The sequence below is a fragment of the Semicossyphus pulcher genome, unplaced genomic scaffold (genome assembly GCF_022749685.1).
Source record: "Semicossyphus pulcher isolate SPU_LCO1_2020_fin unplaced genomic scaffold, fSemPul1.0.p SCAF_13, whole genome shotgun sequence".
In the NCBI taxonomy this organism is placed as follows: domain Eukaryota; kingdom Metazoa; phylum Chordata; class Actinopteri; order Labriformes; family Labridae; genus Semicossyphus; species Semicossyphus pulcher.
The window spans coordinates 24,513,171-24,540,180 of record NW_027211637.1 but is presented as its reverse complement, the minus strand read 5'-3'; the positions used below and the strand labels follow the sequence as shown (position 1 = coordinate 24,540,180).

The 27,010-nt window shown below is 40.1% G+C and overlaps 3 protein-coding genes across 3 annotated transcripts; all 3 read right to left on the bottom strand.

Moving 5' to 3' along the window:
• Positions 1–229: 229 nt before the first annotated feature.
• On the bottom strand, positions 230–3,815 carry LOC138589317 (acidic mammalian chitinase-like). Its single transcript, XM_069659546.1, has 11 exons — positions 3,791–3,815; positions 3,687–3,713; positions 3,360–3,564; positions 3,227–3,283; positions 2,976–3,141; positions 2,771–2,895; positions 2,572–2,695; positions 1,058–1,240; positions 847–963; positions 602–734; positions 230–501 (listed from the first exon to the last, which is right to left on the bottom strand). The coding sequence occupies exons 1-11, from the start codon at positions 3,813–3,815 to the stop codon at positions 230–232; spliced, it is 1,434 nt and encodes a 477-aa protein (XP_069515647.1).
• Positions 3,816–6,231: 2,416 nt separating this feature from the next.
• Positions 6,232–11,006, bottom strand: LOC138590277 (acidic mammalian chitinase-like). The gene is made up of 11 exons (XM_069660889.1): positions 10,982–11,006; positions 10,856–10,885; positions 10,555–10,759; positions 9,309–9,365; positions 9,031–9,196; positions 8,788–8,912; positions 8,483–8,606; positions 8,203–8,385; positions 7,971–8,087; positions 6,625–6,757; positions 6,232–6,527 (listed from the first exon to the last, which is right to left on the bottom strand). The coding sequence occupies exons 1-11, from the start codon at positions 11,004–11,006 to the stop codon at positions 6,232–6,234; spliced, it is 1,461 nt and encodes a 486-aa protein (XP_069516990.1).
• Positions 11,007–13,647: 2,641 nt separating this feature from the next.
• Positions 13,648–26,249, bottom strand: nfascb (neurofascin homolog (chicken) b). The gene is made up of 26 exons (XM_069660888.1): positions 26,172–26,249; positions 25,977–26,082; positions 25,692–25,882; positions 25,418–25,540; positions 25,104–25,322; positions 23,492–23,603; positions 23,144–23,331; positions 22,929–23,060; positions 22,698–22,841; positions 22,301–22,412; positions 22,041–22,204; positions 21,804–21,951; positions 21,100–21,224; positions 20,914–21,015; positions 20,644–20,841; positions 20,243–20,313; positions 19,924–20,146; positions 18,877–18,992; positions 17,715–17,925; positions 17,490–17,612; positions 16,966–17,139; positions 16,737–16,868; positions 16,585–16,654; positions 15,736–15,747; positions 15,523–15,558; positions 13,648–14,743 (listed from the first exon to the last, which is right to left on the bottom strand). Exons 1-26 carry the CDS (start codon positions 26,245–26,247, stop codon positions 14,509–14,511), a joined length of 3,543 nt encoding a protein of 1,180 aa, XP_069516989.1. The 5' UTR covers positions 26,248–26,249; the 3' UTR covers positions 13,648–14,508.
• Positions 26,250–27,010: the final 761 nt, after the last annotated feature.

The following is a 27,010-nucleotide window of genomic DNA, read 5'->3' as shown; positions in this document are numbered from 1 at the left end:
AGCAGCACCTGAGGAGCAAGCAGGACAGAGAGCAACACAAGAAAACACAACAAGCACTACGGCATGTAACAAAGTAAAATAGATATTATTATCATTAAGGTGAACTGATAACCAGGTTATGTTATATATTATTTCCTGAACCCAAGTGTTAAATGAACCCAAATCCCGAATGTTTTCGTTAAAAACAAAAGATTTCAGAGCTTGTTACACTTTAATGATGTGTAATCTTTTATGGCCAGCTGCAACATTTGCAGGCATCCTGAAAGACCAAATTACCAGGGCAGTGTTGGATCCAGGTGATGCCGTTGGCACAGTTGTAAAAGGACTGTGGGGCACCAGGTTTGGCATAAATCCCACCCGTCTTGGTTGCACAGAAGTTGTCTGAGGTTGTAGATGAAGTTGGGACACTCGGTCTGGGACGAGGTGGTGTGATGTCAGCTTGGTTTGTAGACGGAGTCACCTGGTTTGGGGTGGTTTGTGAGGTGGGAAGGGGAGGGAGATCTGTAGGAAAAAAGATCAATCAAAGTTAACAAATGAAGTTAGTATTCCTTGTGATTATAAAAGAAACTAATGTAACCAGCTGTATATAACTTGTGTTTACCTGGCGCTAAAAGTGAACGGAGATGGTTGATCAGTACATAGTTTCCTTGTCCACAGAACTGTCCATTAAAGTCATCCAGATCCAGAGCCCAGACAAAAGCTCCTCCGAATCTCTTCTCTTGTAGGTAACGGACCTAAAAAATCAACAGTGACAACACTTCAACGACAAAGCTTATTACACTGACTTAGTACATCTTGTATCTGACGAATGAAACAAGCAGCATGTTGATAGAAACACATGACTACCTTGGTCTCAATGCTTTCTTTGTTGTCAAATCCAACCCACTCGCTTTGTTTGACGGCATATGGAACTTTCTGGTCCTCAATCATGTGAACACTGGCTCCTTGAAGAAAAGTGCAAATCTGGAAACAAAGTTAAACTCAACATTTATAAATAACCTTTTTAGAGTTTCTTCTAACACATGAGTTAAATGAAATTAATTGCTAATTATTTTACCTCATAATAGGACCAGAAGCCGGCCTCTCTTGTGAAAGTGCCAGCAACAGCTGGACCGCTGGTTGGTGCGCCAACCTGACTGGATTGAGAGGACAGTCGAAATGTTCTCCCGTATGTAGCAAAGCCCATATTTAACTTTTCTACAGGTGTTCCTTGGTCACGCCAATATGTCATGGCAAAGTCCTGAAATGTCAATATGGAGATGGACAGAAGTCAGGTTTTCTAACTGTCAACTACATTTCTAGAAATGTGCAAAATAAAATGCAAATTAATGCAAATTAAGGATGTAAATCGTTGCTGGAAAAGATGGCGTATTTAATAAAGCATGAGTCAAACCTCAGATAAAAGAAAACAATGATGACCATCCATTATCTATACCGCTTATCCTGTTCAGGGTCGCAGGGGGGCTGGAGCCTATCCCAGCTGACGTTGGGCGAGAGATGGGGCACACGCTGGACTGGTCGCCATTCAATCACAGGGCTTACACACATGAGACACACAACCTTTCACGCTCACACCTACAGGCAATGCGGAGTCACCAGGTAACCTAGCGGGCATGTCTTTGGACTGTGGGAGGAAGCCGGAGTACCCAGGGAGAACATGCAAACTCCACACAGAAAGGCTCACTTCGTCCCAACCGGAATTCAGACTAAGAACCTTCAATCTGTGAGGTAACAGTGCTAAGCAGGAAAACAATGTGGACAACCTTTATGTTTGGAGGAAAGTTACAGCCTCCTTATTGCTCCTCAAAAATCAGATGCGTTTACTTGCAGCTAATGTGGAGTGGAAACTTCAGACCTTTAAGCCACATGCTTCACAAACCTCATGGATAAGATGCTAAGTCTGTTTCCATTGCAATCCACTCCACATGCATTTATTGATGCACCAACTTTTTCATGTCAGACAAACATTAAAGACAGGGTATTATGCTAATTTCAAGCTTCATATTTCACTCTGTTATACTTGTGGAAGTAGCTTAGCATCATTATCAGTTAAAAAACAAGTTTTCTCACACTGGCGCTCTGTGCAGGCCCTCATACAGCCTCTGTCTGAAACAACTCAGTCAGCTCTGTCCCTTTAAGAAACCCTGACCCTTGAAGGCAGCTTTCTTCTGCCAGCTCTTCGAAGCCTGCTTACGCCGCACTTTGTGACGTCACAAAGTGCAGCGTGTAGAAAAAACTGTGAAACCTGGCGTTCACAGCAGCCTGCAGACTGAGCTGAGAAGCCTGGGGATTACTCCCAACATACATTTACCTACAGATTTGAAACTTCACCCACGTTTAGCGTGGACGTCCAACATTGTAAAAAATATGTCTAAAAATGTGAAACAGCGTAAAAACATTTTGCAATATTTCAGCATTTTTGAAACTTGTAGTGTTTCCACTCGCATACTTTATACCTTTATTTAAATGTGCATAAAAACAGGTGGATAAAAAAAGCACCTACTAAGAAAAAATAAAGCGAGTACTTCTTTAGATTCATGACGCATCTATAAAAATAAATCCTGTACTCACAGTATTTAAGTACACATTGTCCCCTGTGTCTTGGGATCCCTTGTATAAGGGGCTGTGATGCCCTGTCACACTCTCCCAGGTGCCGTGAAAGTCATACGTCATCACATTAACAAAGTCCAGGTACCTGAAAAATGCATTTAGGATGACGCTCATTATAACATGATGGCAGCTCATAATGGGAACAATGTTGGGTGCTTACTTTGCCATCTCTGCGATTTCATAACCAGCATCAATGGTTCCTTTCCCAGCAGCCACGGCAGCAGAGATCAATAATCTGGGCTGACCGGTTGTTCTTCCTTCAGCCTCGTAGCCCTCGAGGAGCTCCTGTACAGCGGGGGATCATGGGTAATTAACACCAAGACTTGTTTTTAACACCAGTTTTACACAATAATTCCACATCTTACTTTGCAAAGCAGTGTGAATCTCTGCTTGTCCTCCGGAGGACTTCCTCTTGCAGCCGGGTATTCCCAGTCCAGATCAAGTCCATCAAAATTATATTTTCTCAGCAGTTTGATAGACGACTGGATAAATGTGTTTCTGTTGGCCTGTGTTGACACCATTGTGGTGAATCTGGGAAGTATTTTTGAGAAAGGAAAATGCTCTCAAGAGGAACTGTATACAGAATATTGATCTTCATTGATTGTTTTTATCTCACTTTTGTGAACCAAAGTTCCAGCCTCCGACTGCCAACAGAGTTTTAAGATTTGGATTCCTGTGAAAATAAACACATTTTATTTCCATTGTCATAAACTGTTACGGGAGACAATGTTTACAAACTCTGGACTGACCTCTGTTTGAGTCCATTAAAGGATGTGTAAAGTACGTCATCGTTCCATTCAATGGTGACCAACTCATTCGCCTCATTGATCCCAGAGAAGGCATAGATCAGGTGGGTACACAGGTTCGGTTCAACATTCTGAGGCATAAACTTCCCATTTCCAGGTCGGTATTGGGACCAGTTGGTGAAATAACACACCAGTCTGGAGGATGACACTAAACATGGATGATTAGAAACTGTTTTTATTCATCTTATAATAACCAGCAACTGCACAACTATAAGTTTCAATTGCTACTAGACTGCACAATTTAATTATTGATATAACCTGTGAACTCACCGAAAGTGCCAAGAGAGAGACAGAGACCTTCAAATAAAATATTTAGTTAGTAAATATTGGCTCAAAAACTGTTTTTAAGATCTTTTTGAATAATTATGTCTTACCTGCAAGTAGAATTAGCCTGTTCATGGTGGTTGGAAAAATAGCACTGAGAATCTTTCTTTTACTGAGGAAAAATATACACAAATCATGATAATCATTAACCAGGAACAGGTTGTCTGACCCTGAGTTTAGACCCAAAGCTGTTGCTTCATACAAGTTAGTCAAATAAGTGCAGCTGGTTAGAGACATTAAACCTTTCAAAGGAAATTCTCAACTTAAAACTTCCGATTATATTAATGTTTTTGTAATTTTTTCCCATTACTTATGTCTTGTGCTGATTGTCATCAATACCACTATCTGTCCCAACAATGAAAAAAATATCTATATTTTATGTTTAACTTCCTGGTAAACATTGAAAAATTTTGCTGCACTCTGGGACACATGCCATTTTTTGATCCAATGAAAATTCCTCCCTCCCTCCCTCCCGTATAAAGACACTACAATGAATTATTAGGAGGTTATTGTGTATTGTTATTATAAAAACAACCCTAATATAAAAGCGTAAACGCACATTTTCCTAAAACTCATTGCTGTAGCATAAGCAAAATGACATCATTTAGGTGTGAAGTCATTTTTTTGACACAACACTTAACCAGGGTGAAGTTATTGAATATTTTTGTACTGTCCTTTTTCGGCATTGCAATTTGCAGACGGTCCCTGCGCACTCGTTTTACAGCCATTTGTGCATGAAGTTAAACAGCCCGGAGGACGGCTCATACGACGTGTCGTTTTAATATAAGCAATGTTTCGCTGCAGAGTTATTGATCTAAGAAAGCCGAATCTGTGAACTTTACTGAACTGTTCCTTTGTTCTCTGTAGAACGAAATCGTTGCCCACAGATTGCAAATCAGAGCTAGGGCACGGATTATGGATCTGTGGGCACAGATGATAAACCGTGCGCACGGATTTGCAAACCGAGAGAACAGATTTACACATGGCTCTTTTTTTTTCTCAGATGGCACAGGGGGGCTCCGTGGTACGGCTCCGTGTGCGCACAACATAATAACTTGGAAAAGGAAAGTTATTATCTTGGGCGCACAAGTTAATTATCTTGTACGCACAAGATAATAACTCATTATAGATAATTAACTTGTTCACACAAGATAATTATCTTGTACGCACAAGATAATAACTCATTATAGATATTTAACTTGTTCACACAAGATAATAACTTTTTCTTTTCAACTTTTAGGACTTCAGGGGCTCTGTAAAAAGCAGTATCAGTATATGTTAATATGTTTTCACCATTGTTTGAAACATGGCAGAATCAATTTCTCCTCCCTGCAAAAAGGTCACTACGGAGCCCCTGAAGTCCCAAAAGGTGAACATTTTTATCTTGTGTGCACAAGATAATTATCTTGTGGGAACAAGTTATTATCTTGTGCGCACAAGATAATTATCTTGTGGGAACAAGTTATTATCTTGTGAGAACAATTTATTATCTTGTGGGAACAAATTATTATCTTGTGCGCACAAGATAAACATTTTCACCTTTTTGGACTTTAAAGGCTCCGTACAATTAACAGTCAAACGGTATAAATTATGTTTTTAACACACTCAAACTTGAGTCAAGATGCTAAGAGAACATCAATAAAACATGTCAGCAAACATATCTCATAGTTCAGGAGGATTAAAACTCGTTTTTTAACCTGAAAAGACGAGATATTATTAATGACGCTCAGACCATAGCCTGTATAAATAAGACACTCACGCTCAGACACGAAGTTCCCCCTCTGGCAGCAGGACCGAGAATGAGGCATCGGGGCGAGAGCTCCCCTTTTTGATACTTGCAGACACGAATAATCAATCACAGATTTTTAATCTCAAAGAATCAACAAATCGATTATGGATTAACTCCTGTCAGGTAGGTATTTCTAAAACCTTGCAGGCATGACTAATCAACCACCGATTTCTCATTTCAAAGGATCAACCAGTTTTTAACAGCTTTTGAAATCCATATTAACAGTTTTTAGGCATTTTAATGGATTTACAGGATTCATGTTTTTAAAAGGATTTTTACATTTTTAACCATTGCCACATGACTTTACTAATAATAATTACTAATGCATTTTTCTCTGTCACTGTCTGTTTTAATGACATTTTAAATAACAGTTTTAAATGCTTAATGAGCTTATTTACTCACAGAATTGACAATCAAAAAATGAAAAAGTTCAATCTATCACATCTACAAATCAGTGTTGCACGCATGGTGCATTATTTTATTTTTTGAATTGGTCCAAACCGGGACAACGCCTGTCCAAAACCGGGACATGTTAGTGTTTTATGGGTATTTGTCAGGACTAAGGACACGGAGGTCACGTATTATCACCCTATATCCAGGGTCAGTATCCTGCTACAAAATGTGTCTATCTATCTATAACATTTATTAAATGAAACACTAAAGAAACGTAACACTCTTTAGTTTCATGAATAAAATCTTTATTTAAGGCCAGTCGCAACATTTGCATCTTTCATTGAAAACCAGACTGACTGGACATCTCTGAAGGTACGTGTGTCCGTAGACGCACTGATAGAAGGAGCTGCTGTCTTTGTTGTTCATGTAAAGGCCATCAGTCTTCCCACTACAGAAACCTTCTCCGGGAGCAACACCCGCAGTGGTGGTTGTACCAGGTCTAGCCGTAGTAGCAGCAGTGGTGGTGGTGGTGGTGCTGCTGCCGGGGCGGCTCGTGGTGACCACTGGTGGTTGTGTGGTTACAGGAGGTGGAGGTGGGGGGAGGTCTGGACACAAAACAGTTAAATTCAACATAAGATTTTTCTAATAAGGTGGAGATGATGAATTTTTAACATGCTTTCCAGTGATGAGGTTTAGTTTTACCAGAATCCAGAAGCGAGCGTAGGTAACTAATCAGAGGATATTTTCCTTGTCCACAGAACGTTCCGGCAAAATCATCCAGATCCAGACTCCAGACGAAGGCTCCTCCAAATTTGTTATCTTTTAAATACTGTGTCTGCAGAGTATCAGTTAGAGAGAGGGCTGCAGTTTAATTCAAGCTATGCTATAACCAGTACAAATGTAACAAATTATTATATATTCATCCAAGACTTTTCTCTAGTGTTGAAGCTGAATTTAATAAGACAAGTAAATACTACATTTTTGTTCACAGGTAGCAAAAGTATCGGATCAAATCAAAAAATATAAAAAGGAAGAAAATTAGCCATAAATTAGCTCAATACCCATTTGGGAGAAGTTCTACATTCACAGTGGGGAATATTTACAGTTTGAAATTATGCCAAAGCTGTTGCTATTGTTTGACAAATTTACAGATGAATGTGGCCGTACACTGTAGGCTGCCCCTGAATGATCTAGCAAGGAGTATAAATCAGAAATCTGCACACAATAGTTTAGAATGTCAAGAAAATAACATTTGAAACTACAAGAGATCTTTGTCAGTTCAAATAAACATCATGATTCAAAGATATTTTTTAATAAAGGTGTGTTTTGTCCCCTACATCAGGGGTTCGCAAACTTTCTTTTTTAACGTGGCGCCCTGGGAGTCCGCCAGCAATGAGTGACACTTTATTATCACCACGATTCATTTGCACACAACTAGGAATATTAAACATTAGGCGGTGAAGGTGAAATGTAGTACAACCAAAATCCTGTAGCTACGGCCTATCATGCCTCGTTTCCCATCATGCCTTGCGCCAGACTGAATGTTTAGTTTGTTGAGTTGTTTCATGTGTTCTGAACAAGTTAATGTCACTTAATGTTGTTTTTGGTAAAGTGTGTATTGAGAGGATGTTGTGTTATGCCATTTTCTTTTCATCTGTAGTTTTGACTATAACTGAAGGGACTATTGCATTTCATGACAGCAATCAGTACTTCATATATTAAACTTTAAAGCGAATAAGTTCTGAAAGAAAGGTAACTGTCGGGTCTGTTCTATGGAAAGCTGATTCTTGAACTCTCTATATGACAATTACAACATATTATTAGCAGAAACTAGTTGAACGCTAAATGAAGCTACACTGCCACCTACCTTTAATCTATCTTATTTGATCTAATTTAAATAATGCATGCAGAAACTCAAGGAAGTCTGCAGACATGGGTGATATTAGAGTGCCATCTTTTGCTCAATGTAAGGTATTAGAACCCTTTTGCACAGCTTGATTGTGATCAGCCCTTAGCCTTTATATGGGGGGAAATGCAATATGAATTACCTTGATTTCAAAGCTCTGTCTGTTGTCAAACCCAACCCACTCATTTCCTTTAGTGGTGTAGGGAACCTTTTGCTCATCGAACCAGTGGACACTTCCTCCTTGGAGAAAAGTGCAAATCTGGAGAAGGAGAGGAAAATGATGCGGAAACATCCTCAACATGATGTTTTAGTGGGAAATGTCTCCCCATTACTATCATGCTTTTATTGTGTAATCTAAATGAACCTTCTCTGACCTCATAGTACGACAAGTACCCAGCTTCCCTGGTGTAGGGCCCGGCAGAGGCAGGTCCGCTGACTGGTGCTCCAACACCGTTAGCAGCTGATGATGTGCGAAACGTGCGTCCATACGTGGGAAATCCAACGAGGAGCTTTTCAAGAGGAGCTCCTTTCTTTTCCCAGTATTTCATAGCAAAGTCCTGTAAGGAGGGGAAAAATAGATTTCACATTAAAAGCATACAAATAGCAGGAAGTTTGAAATTTCCAGTGTGTAATTTTGTTGAAGTTTTTACTCACCACATTGTAGAAGATGTTTTCGCCCTGGTCCACAGAGCTGCTGTACAGAGGGCTGTTGTGACCGGTGAAGGAGTCCCATGCTCCGTGGAAGTCATAGCTCATGACATTGATGAAGTCCAGGAACCTGAAAGGTACAGTGATGATGTGAGAGAATAAAATAAGAAACCTTATATTCATTGATTATTATTGTGATTATTTTTCTTATTGCTCTGTACCGCTGTGATGAAGGCATAACTATCCTCCTTCAAAAAAATACATTGTTCCCCCTACTTTAGTGCTAAATGATTTCCGTTAAGGAAACTCACTTTGAGACTTTAGCGATCTCGTATCCATTGTCAATGTTTCCCTTCCCAGCAGCCACTGCAGCAGTGAGCAGCAGTCGTGGTCTTTTGGTCTGAGCTGCTTCTTCTTCAAAGGCTTCGAGTAATTCCTAAACACAAGAGGGAAATGGTTCAGGAAAATCATGCATGAGATTTTTATATTGTGGATATATTGTGGTACATTTCAGATCAGGCTTCTGCTGGTGTTCTGCAGAGCTTCAGACTGACCCTGCAGAGCACTGTGAACCTCTTCTTGTCCTCAGGTGGGCTCCCTCTGGCTCCAGGATACTCCCAGTCCAGGTCCAGCCCGTCAAAGCCGTGCATTCTCAAGAATCTGATGGAGGACTGGATGAATCTCTTGCGGTTTGCAGGGGATGAAACCATGATGGTAAATCTGTGAACATGCAAAACAACATTTGAGCTTCATTTCTGACTTTTTAAGAAGTCATTTTTATGATATATATATATCGTCATCATTCAGTGCTGTTGAAGCCTTGTGGACTCACTGTGTTGTTCCAAAGTTCCAGCCACCAACGGCAAGCAGAGTCTTCAGCCCGGGGTTTCTGTGCAACAAATGTGCCAGAATATAAAGATTTACAATTAAAGAGCTCAGATACTTTACTGCTGTTGTAAAGCACCAATCACACAATGTTGGAATACTGCATAATACATACACATTCATGTATGTACGCTCTCTGACACTAGGATTTCCTTAGTTGAGTTAATTACATATGCACATTTGCACCTTATCGTTTGCACTAGCTCTACTCATATCAGCAGGTGACAGATTTGCCATGTCATGTTTCTGTTAAGCTACTGGGTGCCTGATAAAAAAGCAGAGTGAGAAGTATCTTTATTTGCTTCTTAAATAAAGTTCAAGAGATTAGAGATTCACACGCATATTTGTCACATTTTCATACCTTCAATATGTGCAGTGAAATGCAGGACGTGGCATACTCTAAAGGATGTGCTAAAAGGCTAACATGCAGTAATATAAATAACAGTAGAGTAAAAATAAAGAATAAAAACAAATATTAGGAAGCAGGTTTTAAAGGGGGGGTATTATGCTAATTTCAAGCTTCATATTTCACTCTGTGATACCTGTGGAGTAGCTTAGCATCATTTACAGTTAGAAATGATTGTTGCTCTGTGCAGGCCCTCGTACAGCCTCTGCCTGAAACGACTCAGTCAGCTCTGTCCCTTTAAGAAACCCCGCCCCCTACGAGCCCACTTTCTTCTGATTGGCCAGCTCTCAGAAGCCTGCTGAGGCTGCTTTTTGTGATGTCACAAAGTGCAGTGTGTAGAAAAAACTGTGCGTAACCTGGCGTTCACAGCAGCCAGTAGACTGAGCTGAGAAGCCTGGGGATTACTCCAACGTACTTTAACCTACAGACTTGAAACTTTACCCATGCTTAGTATGGACATCCAACATTGTAACATGATATATGTCCTACAAATGTCAAACAGCATAATACCCCCTCTTTAAAGATTAAAAAAATATTAGTATTAGTATATTAGTAATATAAGTTTTCCTTAAGAAAATTATCCTCCTAACCTAAATAAACAACTTAAAATAGGATAATATTGTCATGTACTTACCACTGTACTTAATCTAACAGTCAATTATAACATATCCTTATATGGGAAACTGAGTCATACAACTTCCTACCTACAGCTGATGTAATTAGTCGTAAAATAACAGCAGACATGATAGATGCAGATAGATGCAAACTGCAGGTGGGAACAACTCACCTCAGTTTGAGCTCATTGAAGGATTTATAGAGGACGTCATCATTCCACTCGTAGGTCGACAGCTCGTTGGAGGGGCTGATTATTGAGAAGGCGTAGATGAGATGTGTGCAAAGGTGCGGATCTACATTGGATGGCATGTATCTGCCAGCACCTGGTCTGTACTGGGACCAGTTGGTGAAGTAGCACACCAGTTTGGTGGAGGACACTTTTGGAGAGAGGAAAAATGTATACAATTGTGAAAGGTCATGTTGGTCAGGAAGCATTTTTCAGTGATATACAAAGGAAAGTAATGAGTGCATACCCATCTGGAGACACATCAAAAGGGACAGACCTTAAAAAAAAGATATTTTATTCAAGTTAGTTTTAACATTTTTTTTGCACAACACCTCTGACTTTGTTTGAGTTAACAACTGAGAGGTAAAGTTACCAGCCAAGATTGTAAGTCGAGCCATGTTGCGTCAACTGAGCCTTCTCTTCAGAGTGACCTGTCACTTTAAAAGAATGTTGTGTGTCAGGAAATTATTGTAAATTGCATCATATTTTATGTAAGCTTCAATTCTAGAGGCTGTACTGCAGGAATATAATTACTGCACATAATAAAACCTGTATACCAATGAAAAACAAGCTCTAAAACCTCTGTGAGCAGATGCCTTACCAGTTCCCAAGTGACCGTCTGGCTGCATGAGCTTGTGATCCACCTGGAAGTCCTTCTTATAGCCGTGATAAGACAGGTACAAAGGCCGCATGCCTGTGAAGTCTTACAGATGCTTCAGGAAAAGGATTATTGACTCTGTGAAACAGACCACGTTAGACTACAGTGATGATGACACTGATGATACGACATATGTTTTTATTGGCAGATTAGAGGCGGGTGAGGTTATGTAAACTTGCCCCTGTAAAGTCACTGAGATCAAGTCAGCTGGACAATTCATGCAGATAAGATAAACTTGATAGATGCATGAATTTATGCAATGTATTTTATGTAACTTGAGGATTAACATGGTTTCTATGGTGAGAAAGACCAACACAAGTCTCCTAAAGTAGGGTTTAGATGCATGTTTGTAGTTGCAGGCTCTGCAGCTCACAGTGTGTTATTAGTAAGATTTTTAAAAATCTTCATCTTTTATATAACTTGTATTGTTTTGCCACGGTGGGCATTGTTTTAGACTTTTTGCCTCCAATCTAAAACATAAAACAAATTCACTAGTTTTATAACTAACAATATTTTTACTATTGATTTAGTGTATGATTAGTTTCCTCAATTCATTGGTTCATGAAGGATTTACCCATCATAATTTCTAACTTCCCAAATAAGTTGTTCAACAGTCAAAAACCTAAAGATATTTAACATTCCAACATATTATTATAGTAATTAAATCCTGCATGACAAAGAAAAGCAGCAAATGATCACATTTCAGAACCTAAAATCGACAAATGTTCTGCATTTCACGTGAAAAAAAATATTTATAATAATATTTCAAAATATTTATTCAACTTTAATCATTTTTTGCTCAACCTTGCCTTTCATTTATATTTTCAGAATCCAATTGTGTCCGTGTAAAAGACCTTATTTAGTTATATAAATGTTACAGGTTGGATGGCAAAACAATATTTTTTTTGCTTTTTTGTTCTTATTCTTAAAACACGTTTTTTTCTGGGCATGTCTTAACATATAGGATGAGTGCAGTGATAAAGAACTGGATGTTGTGTTAAGTCCAACAGCATCAAAGACTACAGTATCATATCACAGGCCTAATAAACAGGAGGGGCTATTAGATAAGATGTCCCTTTACATTAAGCTGTTGATGACCATGATGAGGCAACTACGAGTTATCTTACACGGCAGCGAAGAGGCCAGAGTTCAGTTAGTATTGTTTAGGTTTTGCTTAATGTGCAAAGACCACAGCAACAGTTACAGGAATAATTTGACCCCTTATGTGCTTTCTTACAAAGAGTTAGACGAGAAGATTGACACCAGCTACAACAACAGCTAGCATTAAGCTAACTTAGCTTAGCTTAGCACAAAGACAGGAAACAGGGAAAAACAGCAGAACCAGAAAGTAACTGGAACATAACTTCCTGTAAAATGTTGAATTTTTATGACAACACTCAAGTTTATGTAAAATTCCATCTATCCATCCATTATCTATACCGGTTATCCTGTTCAGGGTCGCGGGGGGGCTGGAGCCTATCCCAGCTGTCATTGGGCAGGAGGCGGGGTACACCGTGGGATGATCGCCAGTCAATCACGGGGGTGACACATAGAGACAGATAACCTTTCACACTCACGCCTACGTGCAATTTATAGTCATGAACCCGGACTCAAACTAGGAACCCTCTAGCTGTGAGGCAACAGTGCTAACCACTGCACCACCGTGCAGCTCCTATAAGTGAATTCATGAGCTTTAGTATTGCTCGTCGGTGTGATTTGTTACCTTTGGACAAAGCCTGGCTAGCAAGTTTCTCCCTGGTTTCCTTTTGCTTGAAGTCGTGCTAAGCTAATTAGCCAGCTCTCTGTGCTAGGTTCATAATAAGCATACAGGCAGGACAGTGGTATCAGTCTTCTAAACTAACGCCAAGCTAGACGGAAGTAGCATATTTTCCAAAACGGTAAACTTTTATAGTACAGAATTAAGTTTAAACCCATTGTCGTAACCGTCCTGATGTCTTAAACTTGGTTCAAAACTAACTCTGCTTCAGGTGTTCTGAATGCCTTCAATTAAACAGGTCAGCCAACGGTCATTGTCTACATTGTAGGTAACTTTACACCGCAAAGACGGACATTTTTTCTCACATGATATTTGAATTAAAATTAGACTTGTAGCGTGTAGACAAATACAAAATAGCAAGTGTGCAGGAAATGTTTGTTTCTTGCTAACAGTCCAGTTCCAGTGAAGTTGCAGAACTAGTTGTTCTAAATCTGTTAATGTTTACTAATATATGCTGCTTAAACTGTTGTATAAAAGCAATATCACACTTAAGGTCGTACTGTTGTACTGAATATTGGCACGGCTGTGAGTTAAACACCTCTTTAAAAATAGGATTCAATATTCAGAGTCAAATCAAACATGCTAGAAATAAACGTTCCCACTTTATTTACATTTAGGACATAACTACAACACAGATGATGTTAGGGGTCAAATAAACTAATGCTGTTACATTAAGATTAGAGATTCCTATTTCATCTCCACAGTGAGTAGAAGGGGGGACTGTTAGGGCAAGTTCAGGGAGAAACATGAACATTTTCTTATTTTACAGCTGGTTTATGGCTGCTTGCTGATTCCTCATATGGTTTGACCTCTTCTTGGCCTCTCATAAAAGCACATTTTGTATACTGACGCCGCAGATGATAGATAATCCCTGGAGATATTTTATCATCCTTCATCTATCACCGACAACACTTGTATAGTCTCAAACTGTACTTTCAACACCGGTGTATAAAACAGGGAGGAGGTGACTACACTGAACCTCCCCTGAGAGTGAATATATCTTAGCTTATTTCAAACTGCCAACTTACAAAAATAACACAAATGTCAATATTTAAATTAGACTAAAGAAAAGGATGAAAAACAGTAGTTAAGTTGGTCCTTGCAACTGCTTTTATCAACATGATAAACTGATCCACTTTCTCCTCTGATGTGCAGCCTCTATCCACTGATAGCTGAACATGCACGTGTAGCCATATGTACGCACACACAAACACAAAGGACTGCTATGTACAGGAAATGCAATACCGAACACAAAGGGTAAAGCTTTGCTATTCTTTAGATGAATAAGCATCTTAGCTTGAGTATTGTCCAAACTACTCCACCATTTTCTCCTTCAAATGCCTTAAAAGTTGCTTTGCCTGCAAGGACGCAGAGGCTCCCGCTGTTCCCTCCTGCCTGTTCCTCATTCAAGGTGGAGGGCACAAGCTCAGTAAAGTCACAAGAGAAATAGTGTGTGTTTTGAGTTTTATGCCAGGGAGTAGATGGTGTTCATAGGAGAGTGGAGCTCCAGACTTCCTACACCAAAGTCCACCTCCCTGACGTCTCTCCTGGTTCCTGTGTACTGACCGATAAAAGAGCCGTCCTCGTTGAACGGTATCTCTCCTCCTTCGCCGTAGTCCACCAGACTGTCGTCACTGTCTGATCGCTTCATCATCGCCTCGATAGACGGCTGGGGTCTCTGAAGCCCTCTTTCCTCCTCTCTTTAATACAATACAGCAAATTAAGACTGGAGTTTAGCAGTGTTGTGACCAAGTCATTTGGACCAAGTCAAATCAACTCACAGGTTATGTCAAGTCAAGTCAAGTCGAGTCCTTAGTTAGGCAAGTCAAGTCGCAAGTTAAGTCACTTTTTTTCCACCCAAGATCCAGCACTCCTACCTGTAGTATCCGGTCTTTATAAAGAGAAAAGTCTAATAATGATATTATTGGCCAATTTATATAACCTGTTCAAAAAGTATGGCAATGAATTGTATCTGTGTTATCTTGGCACAGACGCAGCCATGATGATGTAACAAGTAAGACTAACGAGGCTTCTCTTTGGGGAAAAAACATCAGGTAGAAGGGGGCTTTGATGTTGTATGTTGCCATAGCGAGGAGTTTGACTGACCTCCAATCATGACAATCACATACCGGGGAGCTTCTTGAGTTGTCCAATCATGATTCCCAGTTTACGCTGCATACATACCTGATAGTTACACAGAAGCTTGACAACATTGAATCTCATCATTTTATATTTAACAGCTAACATTCAAACTTATGAACACACGCAAGTCATCCGAGTCATCTTGCCTCAAGTCCAAGTCGAGTCTCAAGTCATTTATTTTTTGTAAAGTCAAGTCACAAGTCTTTAAAACAGAGACTCGAGTCGACTCAGTCCACACCTCTGAAGTTTAGACATATTTTATATCAGCAGTAAAAGACAGACAGTTCTTAGGATCAAATTTAGCCTGATATAATTACATAACATAACATGTACATACCGTCGAGGGTAAGGTAGAGTGGAGACACGTGCTATCCTAAAATATGAAAAGAATTTTTTCAACGTCATCACTTTTTTATAACATTTTACTGAACATCCATTCATTTAATAACTATTAAATACACAGTATTAAGTTAAATATACTATTTATAGACGTCAATGATAAAAATTAATGTCAATAGTGTAATTATGTCAATATTTAGTGTTTTCATACCTTTCAAGAGACCTTGAGTGATTCAGAGGGGAAAACAGGGTTGAGGTTTGGGGAAAAAAAGGTTTAGATAGAAAAGGTAGAGTAAAAAAAAAAACAGAAAATATAATGTAAGTACGGTCAAAGAGTTATAATAAATAAGGCTATAAATACTGTAACCAAGGTTGATTTGTAACTGTGCAGAGCTGTACTAAATTTGAATCACAATTAAAGGCACTCATGAGTTCTGACCACTAGTGGCGCTATTGAGCAGTGTTTTTATAAGTAGGTCTCCACGTTGTTTGTATTGTGCATTGTGAATTCTGTTACTTGTTTTCTTCCCTTAAACTGATTGGTTGCTGTAATAATGTGGATAGATAAGTATAATGTGGATCCTGCCAGCTAGCAAACATGGATTCTAGGAGTGCGATTGTTACATTTTGAAAAATAATCATACTTGAAATGTTTGTAATGTAGGAAAAAAGTGTACTCAATATGTCAGGCCTCAAGAAAAGAATAAGTGTATTGTTTTTTTTTAGTTAGACTGAATGTAAACATGAGGTTTGTTTATAAGAGGACACCACAGAGCAGCTTTAGAAACAGATTTCTGATGCACAGCTACAGATCAAGTCGGTGCAAATACACGGATACTGTTGTTAAAGTTTTCACCAATAGTGCTGCACAGTTATTGGAAACATAATCATCTATTCAGTGCTGGGCATTATTATAACTATATAAATACTATTGCATTATGTAACACACCTTAGACAAATTAAAATAGGATGTAAAACAGCAGGTGAACATGACATAACTCGTTGGAAAATGTACTAAAATCTTCTTATCACATCTTCGTCTGTCCGCTGTAATGCTCACCTGTAGTCGAATGATCCCTCCTGATCTTTGTCATCCACCTGCTCCAATGAAATATCTTTTTTTTCTCGCACTGCAATTAAACCACACTGCAAAGTTAACATAGATACAGTTTAAAGAGTTTGCACATAGATTATAGGTAATCCCCTCTGTACCTGGATATTTCCCCCCTCTGCTCCTCTTGATGAAGCACACGATGAGTAGGATGAGCACAATCAGAGCCACAGCACACATGATCCCGATGAACCAGCCCTGAGTGGTGATGTCCACCTGGTCCGTAGCATACGCTGAGAACATGCAAACACATTCAAGTACACACATCTAATTTAGTGCTTCAAAGTGGTTATTTGGCAGACCACTACAGGTACGCAAGCAGTAAATTACTTTCTGTGGTGTAGTGGGGCGACTCTTCTGTATGCCACTCCCCTATCCCAATCTGAGTCCGTGCCGCCACGGAGAATCTGTATCGGGTGTAGCGGTCGTATCGCCGCACTGAGAAACTTGTGACATTTGGAAGAAAGTCCTCGACTCGCAGCTCCTCTCCCCTGGTTGCATTCACTGTGGAGAGAGTGGAAATAACAGAGCTTGAGGAGGACTCTTGATGCTGGCTGAGTGCACACAGCTGAGCTATTAAGTTCCTTACCTGCTCAGAGAGAGCCCATACAAGTGTTTATTACCCTCTCGAGGATACTCCTCAGTGGTATTTCTGGCTTTAAGTGCATATTTAAGTCTGCTATTATCTACGACTGGGACGTGGACTCAATTTTCAAACGGAAACCTTTGCCAGATTTATTCAAATAAAACATGTCCATTGCTGTTTCTCCTTGGAGAACTGTAGAATACTACATTATGCTTTTAAAGAGTAGTCTGTGAAGACAGACAAATCTCCAGAGGTACGGGTGGCGTACCTGTCTGGTATTTGAGGGAATATCCAGTCACGACACCGTTGGGTTCCGCTGGCAGCTCCCAGTCCACATAAATACTGTCAAGATGTCGCTGTTGGATCCTGAAGGATTTGGGAACAGACGGTACTACAGACAAAAACAAAGCAGGAGACAACACACATGAGCTTTTGAAACAATCGTGTATTTGTGATTTGCAGAGGACATGTTAGATCAGGGACTTCCTTTTACCTCCTTCAGGTGTTGAGAAGTGTATATAATTACTGGGCGGGCCTTCGTATCGATTGTTCGCCACCACTATATACATCTTGTAGTTGCTATACGGGATGAGCCCGGTGAGGACCCCAGAGGGCTCCGGACCATTCTCATGAAATGATTTAGACTTGGTTCCTCTGTTGACCCTCATCCACCTCAGCTGGCTGCTGTCCCTCCAGTAGTACACCTGAGAGATGACAGGCAACACACACACAGCAGTTATTTAATCAAATCCTGTTGAAGACTTACCAAAAAATTGGTCTTATATCAAACAAAATATGCAGTCAGTATTACAAAATTACACTTAAAATAATAGAATCCTACACAACACATGGCCAATATTTTAATATACTATAAATTAAGACAAATAATAGGTGATTGATGAGGAAACATTAACCATATTTGAGCGCAATTTCATATTTTAGTGGGTTTTTTTCTTTATTAATTTGCAACATAGAACTTTTGAAATATATTTATATTTTATATTGTATATTTGTTTATTTTATATATAGTTTCATTTTTTTTTTAATTTTTAATTTTTTGGCCTTTTGCCTTTATTGCACAGGACAGCTGAAGAGAGAGACAGGAGATGTGGGGAGTAGAGAGTGGGGGAAGACATGCACCAAATGGATCGGCAGACCAGGAATCGAACCTGCGATCAGTGCGTCGAGGACTGTAGCCTCTAGACATGGGGCGCCTGCTCTACCAACTGAGCCAAACCAGTGCCCCATCTGCTTCATTTTTTATACTTTAATTTGTATTCTATGGATTTTTGAAGAAATCTATGTTGTTATCAATTATTGATGTGATGTAATTGGGTGTTACCTTTTGCATCTTAAGTGCAAACGAGTCTTGGCATTGTGAACGGATGCTTGTTGAAATATTAACGAGTGGTGCTCATTTCTAGTTGGAATTCAACCTTTTCATTCACAGTATTTTCCCCCCTGTGCATCTATCTAGTACCAGGTGTATATGCGCTAACACTTACTTACCAAGAATTTAATAGTTTTTACTACTTTTCACACAATCAAATCAACTTTAAGTCTTTCTGAAACTCCCATTCTCCCGTTCCTGTTAGTTAACATACACATAATATATAACCAGAGTTCATCATCCACTGAATTGGAAATCGACCAACCTTGTATTCCTTCAGTTCTCCCATCATAGAGTTTCGTGTCACGGGGTCCCAGTGCACAGTCACCTGGGTGCTCTCGATGTCAGACACTCTCAGGTTCAGGGGTGCAGTCATGGGACCTGAAGAAAACAAAGATGCTGTCAGTGAACACTAAAAGAGGGAATGAAGGATGAACAAGGAGAGTGGCTTATTCCTCTGAAACATCTCATGATTTCCTGTTGATTAAGATTCAGATTAGAGCACAAGTGTAAACAAATCTCTGCTTTGCTTTGTATCACTGCTGACCGACTGACTGAGAAAAACTGAAAACCTAGGGAAGTAAAAAATAACCTCCTCAAGGTGTCGTAACTTCGTCTAAATAAAACATAGGGAGTAACACAGAGATGGACAAGAGAATAAAGGAAAACCATGATTTAATCAGAGGAGAAACAGAACATTAATGGTTATGAAAGTAATGTAAATCACATGCTATGGTCTTTGCAGAGTTTTAGACATTTGGAGCATCTAACAAAGGGGCATAAAAGCTGTTCAGGTTTCCTAGGAAACCAACACATTACTTAGACATTCTAGGTGGATAAAAAGTAGGATAATTCGCGAAGAAATCAGTAGCATAACAAGTACGGGTATTTTTAGACCTTATTCCATGAGCTGGTGTTTTGGAAATAGTGTGAATTCCTCAGAGCTTGAAGGGGAGACATTGTTACCTAATGTGTGAAATCTTTACTACAACCATACGACAGTCTTACATTAAAGCACTTAAGGTTATAGGGTATATGATCATATAAAAAACTTCAGGATTCTGCTGTAAATGATTGCCATAAATAGGAGCAAAAGTAGTTATTATAGGTGTAATTTTCTCTATATATCTTATTAGACGATAGGAGCAGGATAATAGGAAAAAACTACTTGTTTTCAAGGATCCAAATGTCCTGAGCGGAAGAGTACAATACCCTGAAGATTAAAGTGTGTAAGCAACTAAATGGACATTACTTAGACCCTTGTTAGTTCTCCCTTCCTGTATACTATGACGCAGTAAATGTAGGTACTCACGGTCTTCTCCAGAGAAACCGATGACAACAGGAGACTCTGGACCCAGCCCGAAGTCATTCACAGCCTGGATTTTGAGCTCATACGGTGTGAAGGTATCTGCATCATAGATGTAGTATTTCAGCCACTTGGTGGTGGCGTTCTTCCACTCCTCTCGGGAATCTCTCCTTCTCCACCACACCAGATACTTCAGGTGGGGCCCGTTCCACTCTCTGTAGGTCAGAGGCTGAAATCACAGCGATCAGCAGTGTTTGATTTCGTTAAGGTAGAAACTATTCAACAGTTAAGATAAGTATTAAAGTGTGTTGGTGGCTTCTATTACCTCCCAGCTGATCTCCATGTTGTTCCTCCATGTACCCACACCCTTTAAGTTCTTTGGGATGATGTCCGGGGCTGTGCAGGAAAACCAACACAGTTGATCATTGGTTTAAAGGAATAGGTTAGCATACATAAAAAATACGCTAATTAGCTTTCTTGCCAAGATTAAGACGAGAAGATTGTTAGCACTGTCTTGTTAAATGTGAAGCTATAGCCAAGTCTTGCTAGCATCCCTTAGCATAAAAGCTAGAGCTAGGCCAGCTGTTTCTCCTTGCCTCCAGTCTTATGCTAGGCTAAGCTAAGCTAACTGTCTGCCTTTTAGCTTGTTATTTAATATACAGACATGTGGACATTTGCTACGTTAGCTTTGACAAGTAGTATGTAATTCAGGAGCATCAAACCCACGTGCACCGCTGCTCTGGAAGCGCTTAGATGGACGACTGGGGCGACTCATTCCGATTTCGTTGATAGCGATGACTCTGAACTCGTAGTAGGTGAAGGGCGTAAGATGCAGAATGACTGAGTTGAGGTTCCCCGGGTACGTCGAAAGGTTTCTCCACTTCCCAGGTAACCAGTCATCATCATCATACTGCACTAAGAACTCTGTAACAGAGAAAAACAATGACACATTCCAGGTATATACTACAAGAATTGACCAAAACTATAAAAACTTACCTGTGATAGGGTTGTGGTTGCTGTCTCCAGGGACCCAACTGAGTCGTACGCTACGTTCATATGGATCTGACAGCTCCAGGCTAGTGGGAGGTTCTGGTCGGTCTACAGGCAAACATAAACGAACAATTTAAAGGCCATACATGCCATATGGTTGGTAAGATGTTGTTCATTTTAAACGTGTCATACCCATCACCATTAGGCGTGCCGAGGCAGACTTCTGGTCCAGTTCACTCTTGATGATGCAGGTGTAATTTCCCTCGTCGTTTCTGTTTACAGTCGTGATGACCAGATTTGATTCATCCAGAGAGATTCTGAGGATAACAACGAATTAAACCGGTGAGTCCAAGATGGTCATAGATTCATTTCAACAACTGTATAAAATATTTCAAAAGTTAAGACAACGTGTAAGTGCCTTAAACCTGCATTTATGCTGGTCTGCAGGGGGTGACTCCACTGGTTGCAATAAGAATTCCAATTGCATTAAACCAGATTAGAAATTGACCCTTCTTCTCGCTTCATTTCTCAACCTCTGTAGCTATTTTTCTAATGATTTTTATGTCCCCAATCCCTAGTTAAAAATCTTATGAGATACATTATGATGTTTATTTAGTCAATTACAGCCCAATTTGGAGTAAAAGTAGACGTGATGACCTGGACCTGTCAACCAGGATAAAGACGTAGCAATGCCTATCTACTCTATTCTCCAAATATGGTTACTTCTGGTTAAAAACCAAGATGGCGGCGGCCAAAAGGCAGAACAGGCTTCAAATAGTTCGTCATAAACAATGGATAGCTGCATCCACTTCTTATATACAGTCTAGGTCTCACACTGAAAACCGAATTTAGTTAAATACATATTATATTTCTAGAGTATATCTCAAAAAACGTACCTCCAGCCATATGTGACTGTCTTTTTGTCTTTCATCCAGGTGGTTGTAATAGGAGTAGTGACGTCTGCTTTCACTCCACATTCAAAGCGCACATCAGTTCCACGAATGACCTTCATACTCTGTGGTCTTGTTACGATTAAAGTGGGCTCTGAGAAGAATGGAAGAAAAAACATGACTGATATAACAGTCAAATAGTACTTGGGTAAAAGTTTTCTGATGAAATAATGCGTCCCTCACCTTTGACCTCTACTCGGACTTGACTCTCATCTCTTCCTGCAATATTACTGACTATACACAGGTAAGTCCCCTGGTCCTCTATTCGAATGTGTTTTATCTCCAGCGTCCCGTTACCGAAGGTCTTAAAACGATTTCCTTCAAGATTCCCCTGTCCGTATTTGGACCTGGTTGAGCAGAACCATAAACACACACAGACACACACTTTAAGCTGATGTCTGAACGTACTCTTTGCATTCGAGTATCAAACAACATGCTCTCACCATCGCAGTTCAGGCACTGGAGAACCGAAGTAGCGGCAGTCTAAGAGGGCGCGACTGCCCTCTATCACCTTGATGAGCTCATTCCTTGACCCGAGAATACGTGGCGTTGCATCTAAAGAAACATAATTTAGTTTGTTAAGAAATGTTTGATTTGTTTGATGCACGTTTTATTACTAAAAGGATATACGTTCCAAAAGTTGATTTTGAAATTCAATGGCAAAATGTTTCTTTTTAATACTTAAGACAATGTTGCAGCAACTTTGCAGAAACTATGTACTGTATTTAAGTTTGAAGACTGAGACATGAAAAATGCTTCACATATACTTTGTATTAAATTTGACTGTGAAAAACATCGTTTTACAGTATAAAAGTCCTGGATAACAGAGTGATTACTCACGTAGCACATTGACAAAAGCGTTGGCCAGTAAGTACCCAAACTGGTTGGAGGCGTTGCACTGGTAGACGGCATTGTTAGCAGCGGTCACACTGCGTAACGTCAGCGTGTCTCCTGACACCTGTCTGTTAGGCTGTGGTGTAGCAGCTGGAAAAAAAAACAGGAAATATATCAGCCAATGATATAATTAAGATATACAGTATAAGATATACTTTAGGAGCTATTAGGTCTTACTTTCAATCGGCTCCCCGTTGATGAACCAGCTGATTGTGGGACGAGGAACCCCATCAGACCGACACACCAGGCGTCCATTTTCCTCAGGGGCCAAAACTAAATCAGAGGGCTTCTCCAACCAGAATGGAGCCGCTGTCCAACACAAGTGTGTAAGTTGTCTCAAAATGATTGTGCAGTTATAAAAAGTTATATGTTTTTTAATGAAAGTGTCTCACCTTTGACCCTGACGTTTATCGTGTGTTCAATGTATCCAATCTTATTGGTGGCAGCACAGACGTATTCGCCGACATCATCAAAAGCCGCCTTCGGGATTTGAATCATCTTGTTGAAGTTTTTTACTTTCATGCGTGACGTCACCTCGAGGTCCTCACCATCCTTGGTCCATGTGATACGAGGAGTCGGCCTTGATGGTGATAAAAAGGGCTTTAAACAGGAGGACTTTCATGAAATCAAAGTCAAATTTACACATAACTTGTGTCTCTTTTTGAAACATTTGTAGCATTGATAAAGTTTATTTGGAAGAAGAACAAAGTTAGAGGATATCTTGTGATCTTTATACTCACACTCCTGCAGCGATACACTCCAGCAGCAGTTCCTCTCCCTGCAGGACCTGTATGGAGCTGGACGATCCTGTGGGAGACAGCCAGGTGGGGGCAGCCTCGGACACTGTACGGGCTGATTGGAAACACAGGGGAACACAACGGTCAGACATGTTGTAAGACTGCAAACAGTTAACTCAGAGAGGACAGGTGAAGCAGAACACACACTCACCAAGATTAGTAAGTTTAGTTGGAACTATTGATGAGTCTTTTAAGGGTGTAGTCTGAAATACATCACAAAAATAGGAAGTAATTGGTAATTAGGATTTAGGATAGAAAACGTCAGGTTAGTATAGATGAACAGAACAGATGGACAGTGGGTCAAATGAAGATACTAGTCCAGCCTTCACCTGTGGCTTGCCATTACATTTATCTAAGCTTATGTTAAGACATTTCTGGTTCAATTCCCAGTTAGTCTTTTGTTGACAGAATGCATGTGCATTATGAAGATGGGAAAGGGGAAGCAACACATAGATCCTTATTATTTTTAAATCAATATTGGGGGACATATGAATTTAGACTAATCAAGTGTCTTCTGCTGTGTTATACGTGGAATTATAGTGTTTTTATGTACTTTTTCTGGTCGTTTGACACTTATAGAAACTGGTTCACCTGACTCACAACAAGCCCAAAAACCTCTGCCATGACTCAGGCCAATCCTCCAATCATAGAACCCTAAATCCAACTCCAGCTGAAGCTACAGCTTGAATTATTTGTATCTTTTACATGTATTTAATTTGGCCATTTACTCAGCTTTTAGGTTAGACCAGAGGTTCTCAAACTTTTTTCTGTCAAAGCTTAATGAAACAGACTGCTGATGAAGGCAGTCAACAAAGCAGACAGAGAGACAGACAGATAGAGGGGGGCGGGGCCAGCAGCTGTGCAGAGAGAAGAGGTGCAGGTGTGTTGGGGGGGTGAAGCAAAGCAAAGTGATCAGATTAAAGAAGATTGTGAATTAAAACCTAATACAGTGAAGAAAAGAGAGCAATTAGAGTGTGGAAGTCTACATGTGATGTTCTTCTCACGGAAATCATGAGACATAGTTCCGCCTGCTACATTTTCCAAACAAAAAAAAAATACACAGGAGCGGTGGCGCGCCCCCCCTGTCATGCTGCCCCCCGGGGAGGGCGTGCCCCACAGTTTGAGAATCACTGGGTTAGACCCAGGTCTGAAGCTGACCCAGGTAGCATGCAGGTTAAAGGGGCAAACACATGGATATCAAAAAAGTAGACATGGGGAACCGTTAACCGTTGGGCGGTTGTGGTTCAGTGAAGGAGTCGGTCGTCTCTCAATGGTAAGATTGGTGGTTCGATCCCTGACTGCTACAATCACATATCGAAGTGTCCTTGGGTAAGACACTGAACCCTAAATTGCTCATGAAGCCATAGCCATAGGGTATAAATGTGTATAGATCCTGATTCAAGATTACCATTATAACCTTTGCCATCATTGTGTGAATGTGTGTGTGAAAGGGTGAATGTGACATGTAGTGTAAAAGTGCTTTGAGCGCTCGGAAGACTAGAAGAGCGCTATATAAGTACAGTCCCTTTACCATTTAGCAAACAATCTTACTCACTCGTCAGCACTTTAACAACGACAGGCATCTTCTGCTGGATGACGTTCTTGTAAGGGAAGCGGGCGTTGCAGCAGTAATCAGAAGCAGAGTCATTGAACAAGACGTTCGAGAAGTACAGATCTCCATTCACTCCCATGGACACCCTGCGGTCCGGCCGCACAGCCTGCATGGTGGGGAAAGCCGTCTGAATGGGCCAGTTGAAAGGTCGCGCATATGAGCCTGGAATTACAAATAATGAGATGCATTCATCAGTGAGGAATCTTGAAAACATGTTTGGTTCACAATCTTTAGTGTTTCCCTAGAGGGTCACTGACAGCTGGACATCCAGTAGGTATCAGGTTTTGGCGGGCCAGGTGGAGGGTCACATGACAGAACCAAAGGCAGGCCGACGCTGACGAACACAGGCTCCAGGATCTCCCTCGGCCACACAGGAGCTCCTACACAGACACAGAGGAAGAGGAGTACATGTTACCACTAAAAGGCTAAATCAGGTTTCATTGGATGATGACTACATTGGACACTAACCACTGCACCAACTTGCAGCCCGTATAAGTGTTGGATATATAATGTACATAAAACAGATCTTACTGTATAGTCGTAGTATGATCTTGTTGGAGTATGCAGATCCATACTCATTGGAGGCAATGCACTGGTACTCTGCCTCGTACTGTTCTGGATTGTTCCAGGCATAGATGTCCAGCGTCCCTGAGCGCCTGCGCATCGAGGCTTGAGGGTCACGCGCTACGTTCAAGTACTTCCCATTACGCCTCCACGAGAAACTTCATGAAGAGGCAAGAGAAGAGACAGAAAACATGCTGAGGAGGTTTGCAGATAATGTCAGGTTTAAACTGTTCACTGGGCGTCAGCTCTTACATGGGATGAGGGTTTCCTTTGGCTTCACATTCTATGACCATGGTGTCTTTGGGGTCAACAATGTGATCCTTCATGGACTGCTTTATGATGGTCGGGGGCTGCCTGACTACGGGCAGAGAAATACATCAGCTTATTAGAAACTCATAGGAAAAGAAATTAAGACACAAATTAAGACATGCAAGTTTAATGACTCACTTTCCAGAGGGATGTCCAGAGCCCAAACACTCTGCCATAAAAGTAGCAGCAGCGCTGGTGTGAACAGTGTCCCCATCTTTACAGTTCATGGAACCCAGCAACGCTTTCTGCCACCAGATCGCCTGTTAACACATTTTATGAAGAACATTATAATGCAAAATATATCCATTTCATGCAGTTAAAAAGCAGAACAAATTAGTGCATGAGAAAGGTCATGATACAGATTAACACTAAATCTCACAGTGGTGGAAAAAAGCCCTCAGATCCTTTAAAAGTGGTAATACTACAATGTATTAGAATACTACTTTGGTATTATCAGTTGAAAAAAAGTAACTTTAAATATCAAAAAGTAAAGAAAATGTGTGTTTAATTAAATAATAAATAATTAGATTACTAAGATTGATCTTCCTGTTTAGCTGGTCTAGGAGGAGCTATTTTTATTCATAGGTTAAAACACGCAAATGACTTCCCTTTTATCCGACAGTTTAGTAAGTAACTAAATAAAGGGGTAGGACTAGATACGTTTTATTAACTTCATCCTACACCCTTTCGAACAAGGTATGATTTTCTATGTTGTTATAGAGCTGTCTTTTTAATTGTAATCTGCCAAAGCAAATTGTATATTTTATTTATTTTGTTTTCTTTAAACCTGTTCGAATAAATAAATAAATAAATAAATAAACAATAATAATAAGTAGATGGCAAAGAGGATACAGTGTTAGGGAAAAAAAGCATGTTTTAATTGATTGGTTTCGGCAATTGGAATTGTATTTTATAAGCTAAAATATCGTATTATGAAAAGTAACTATAGCTGTAATTTACTGAAATAGAAGCATCAC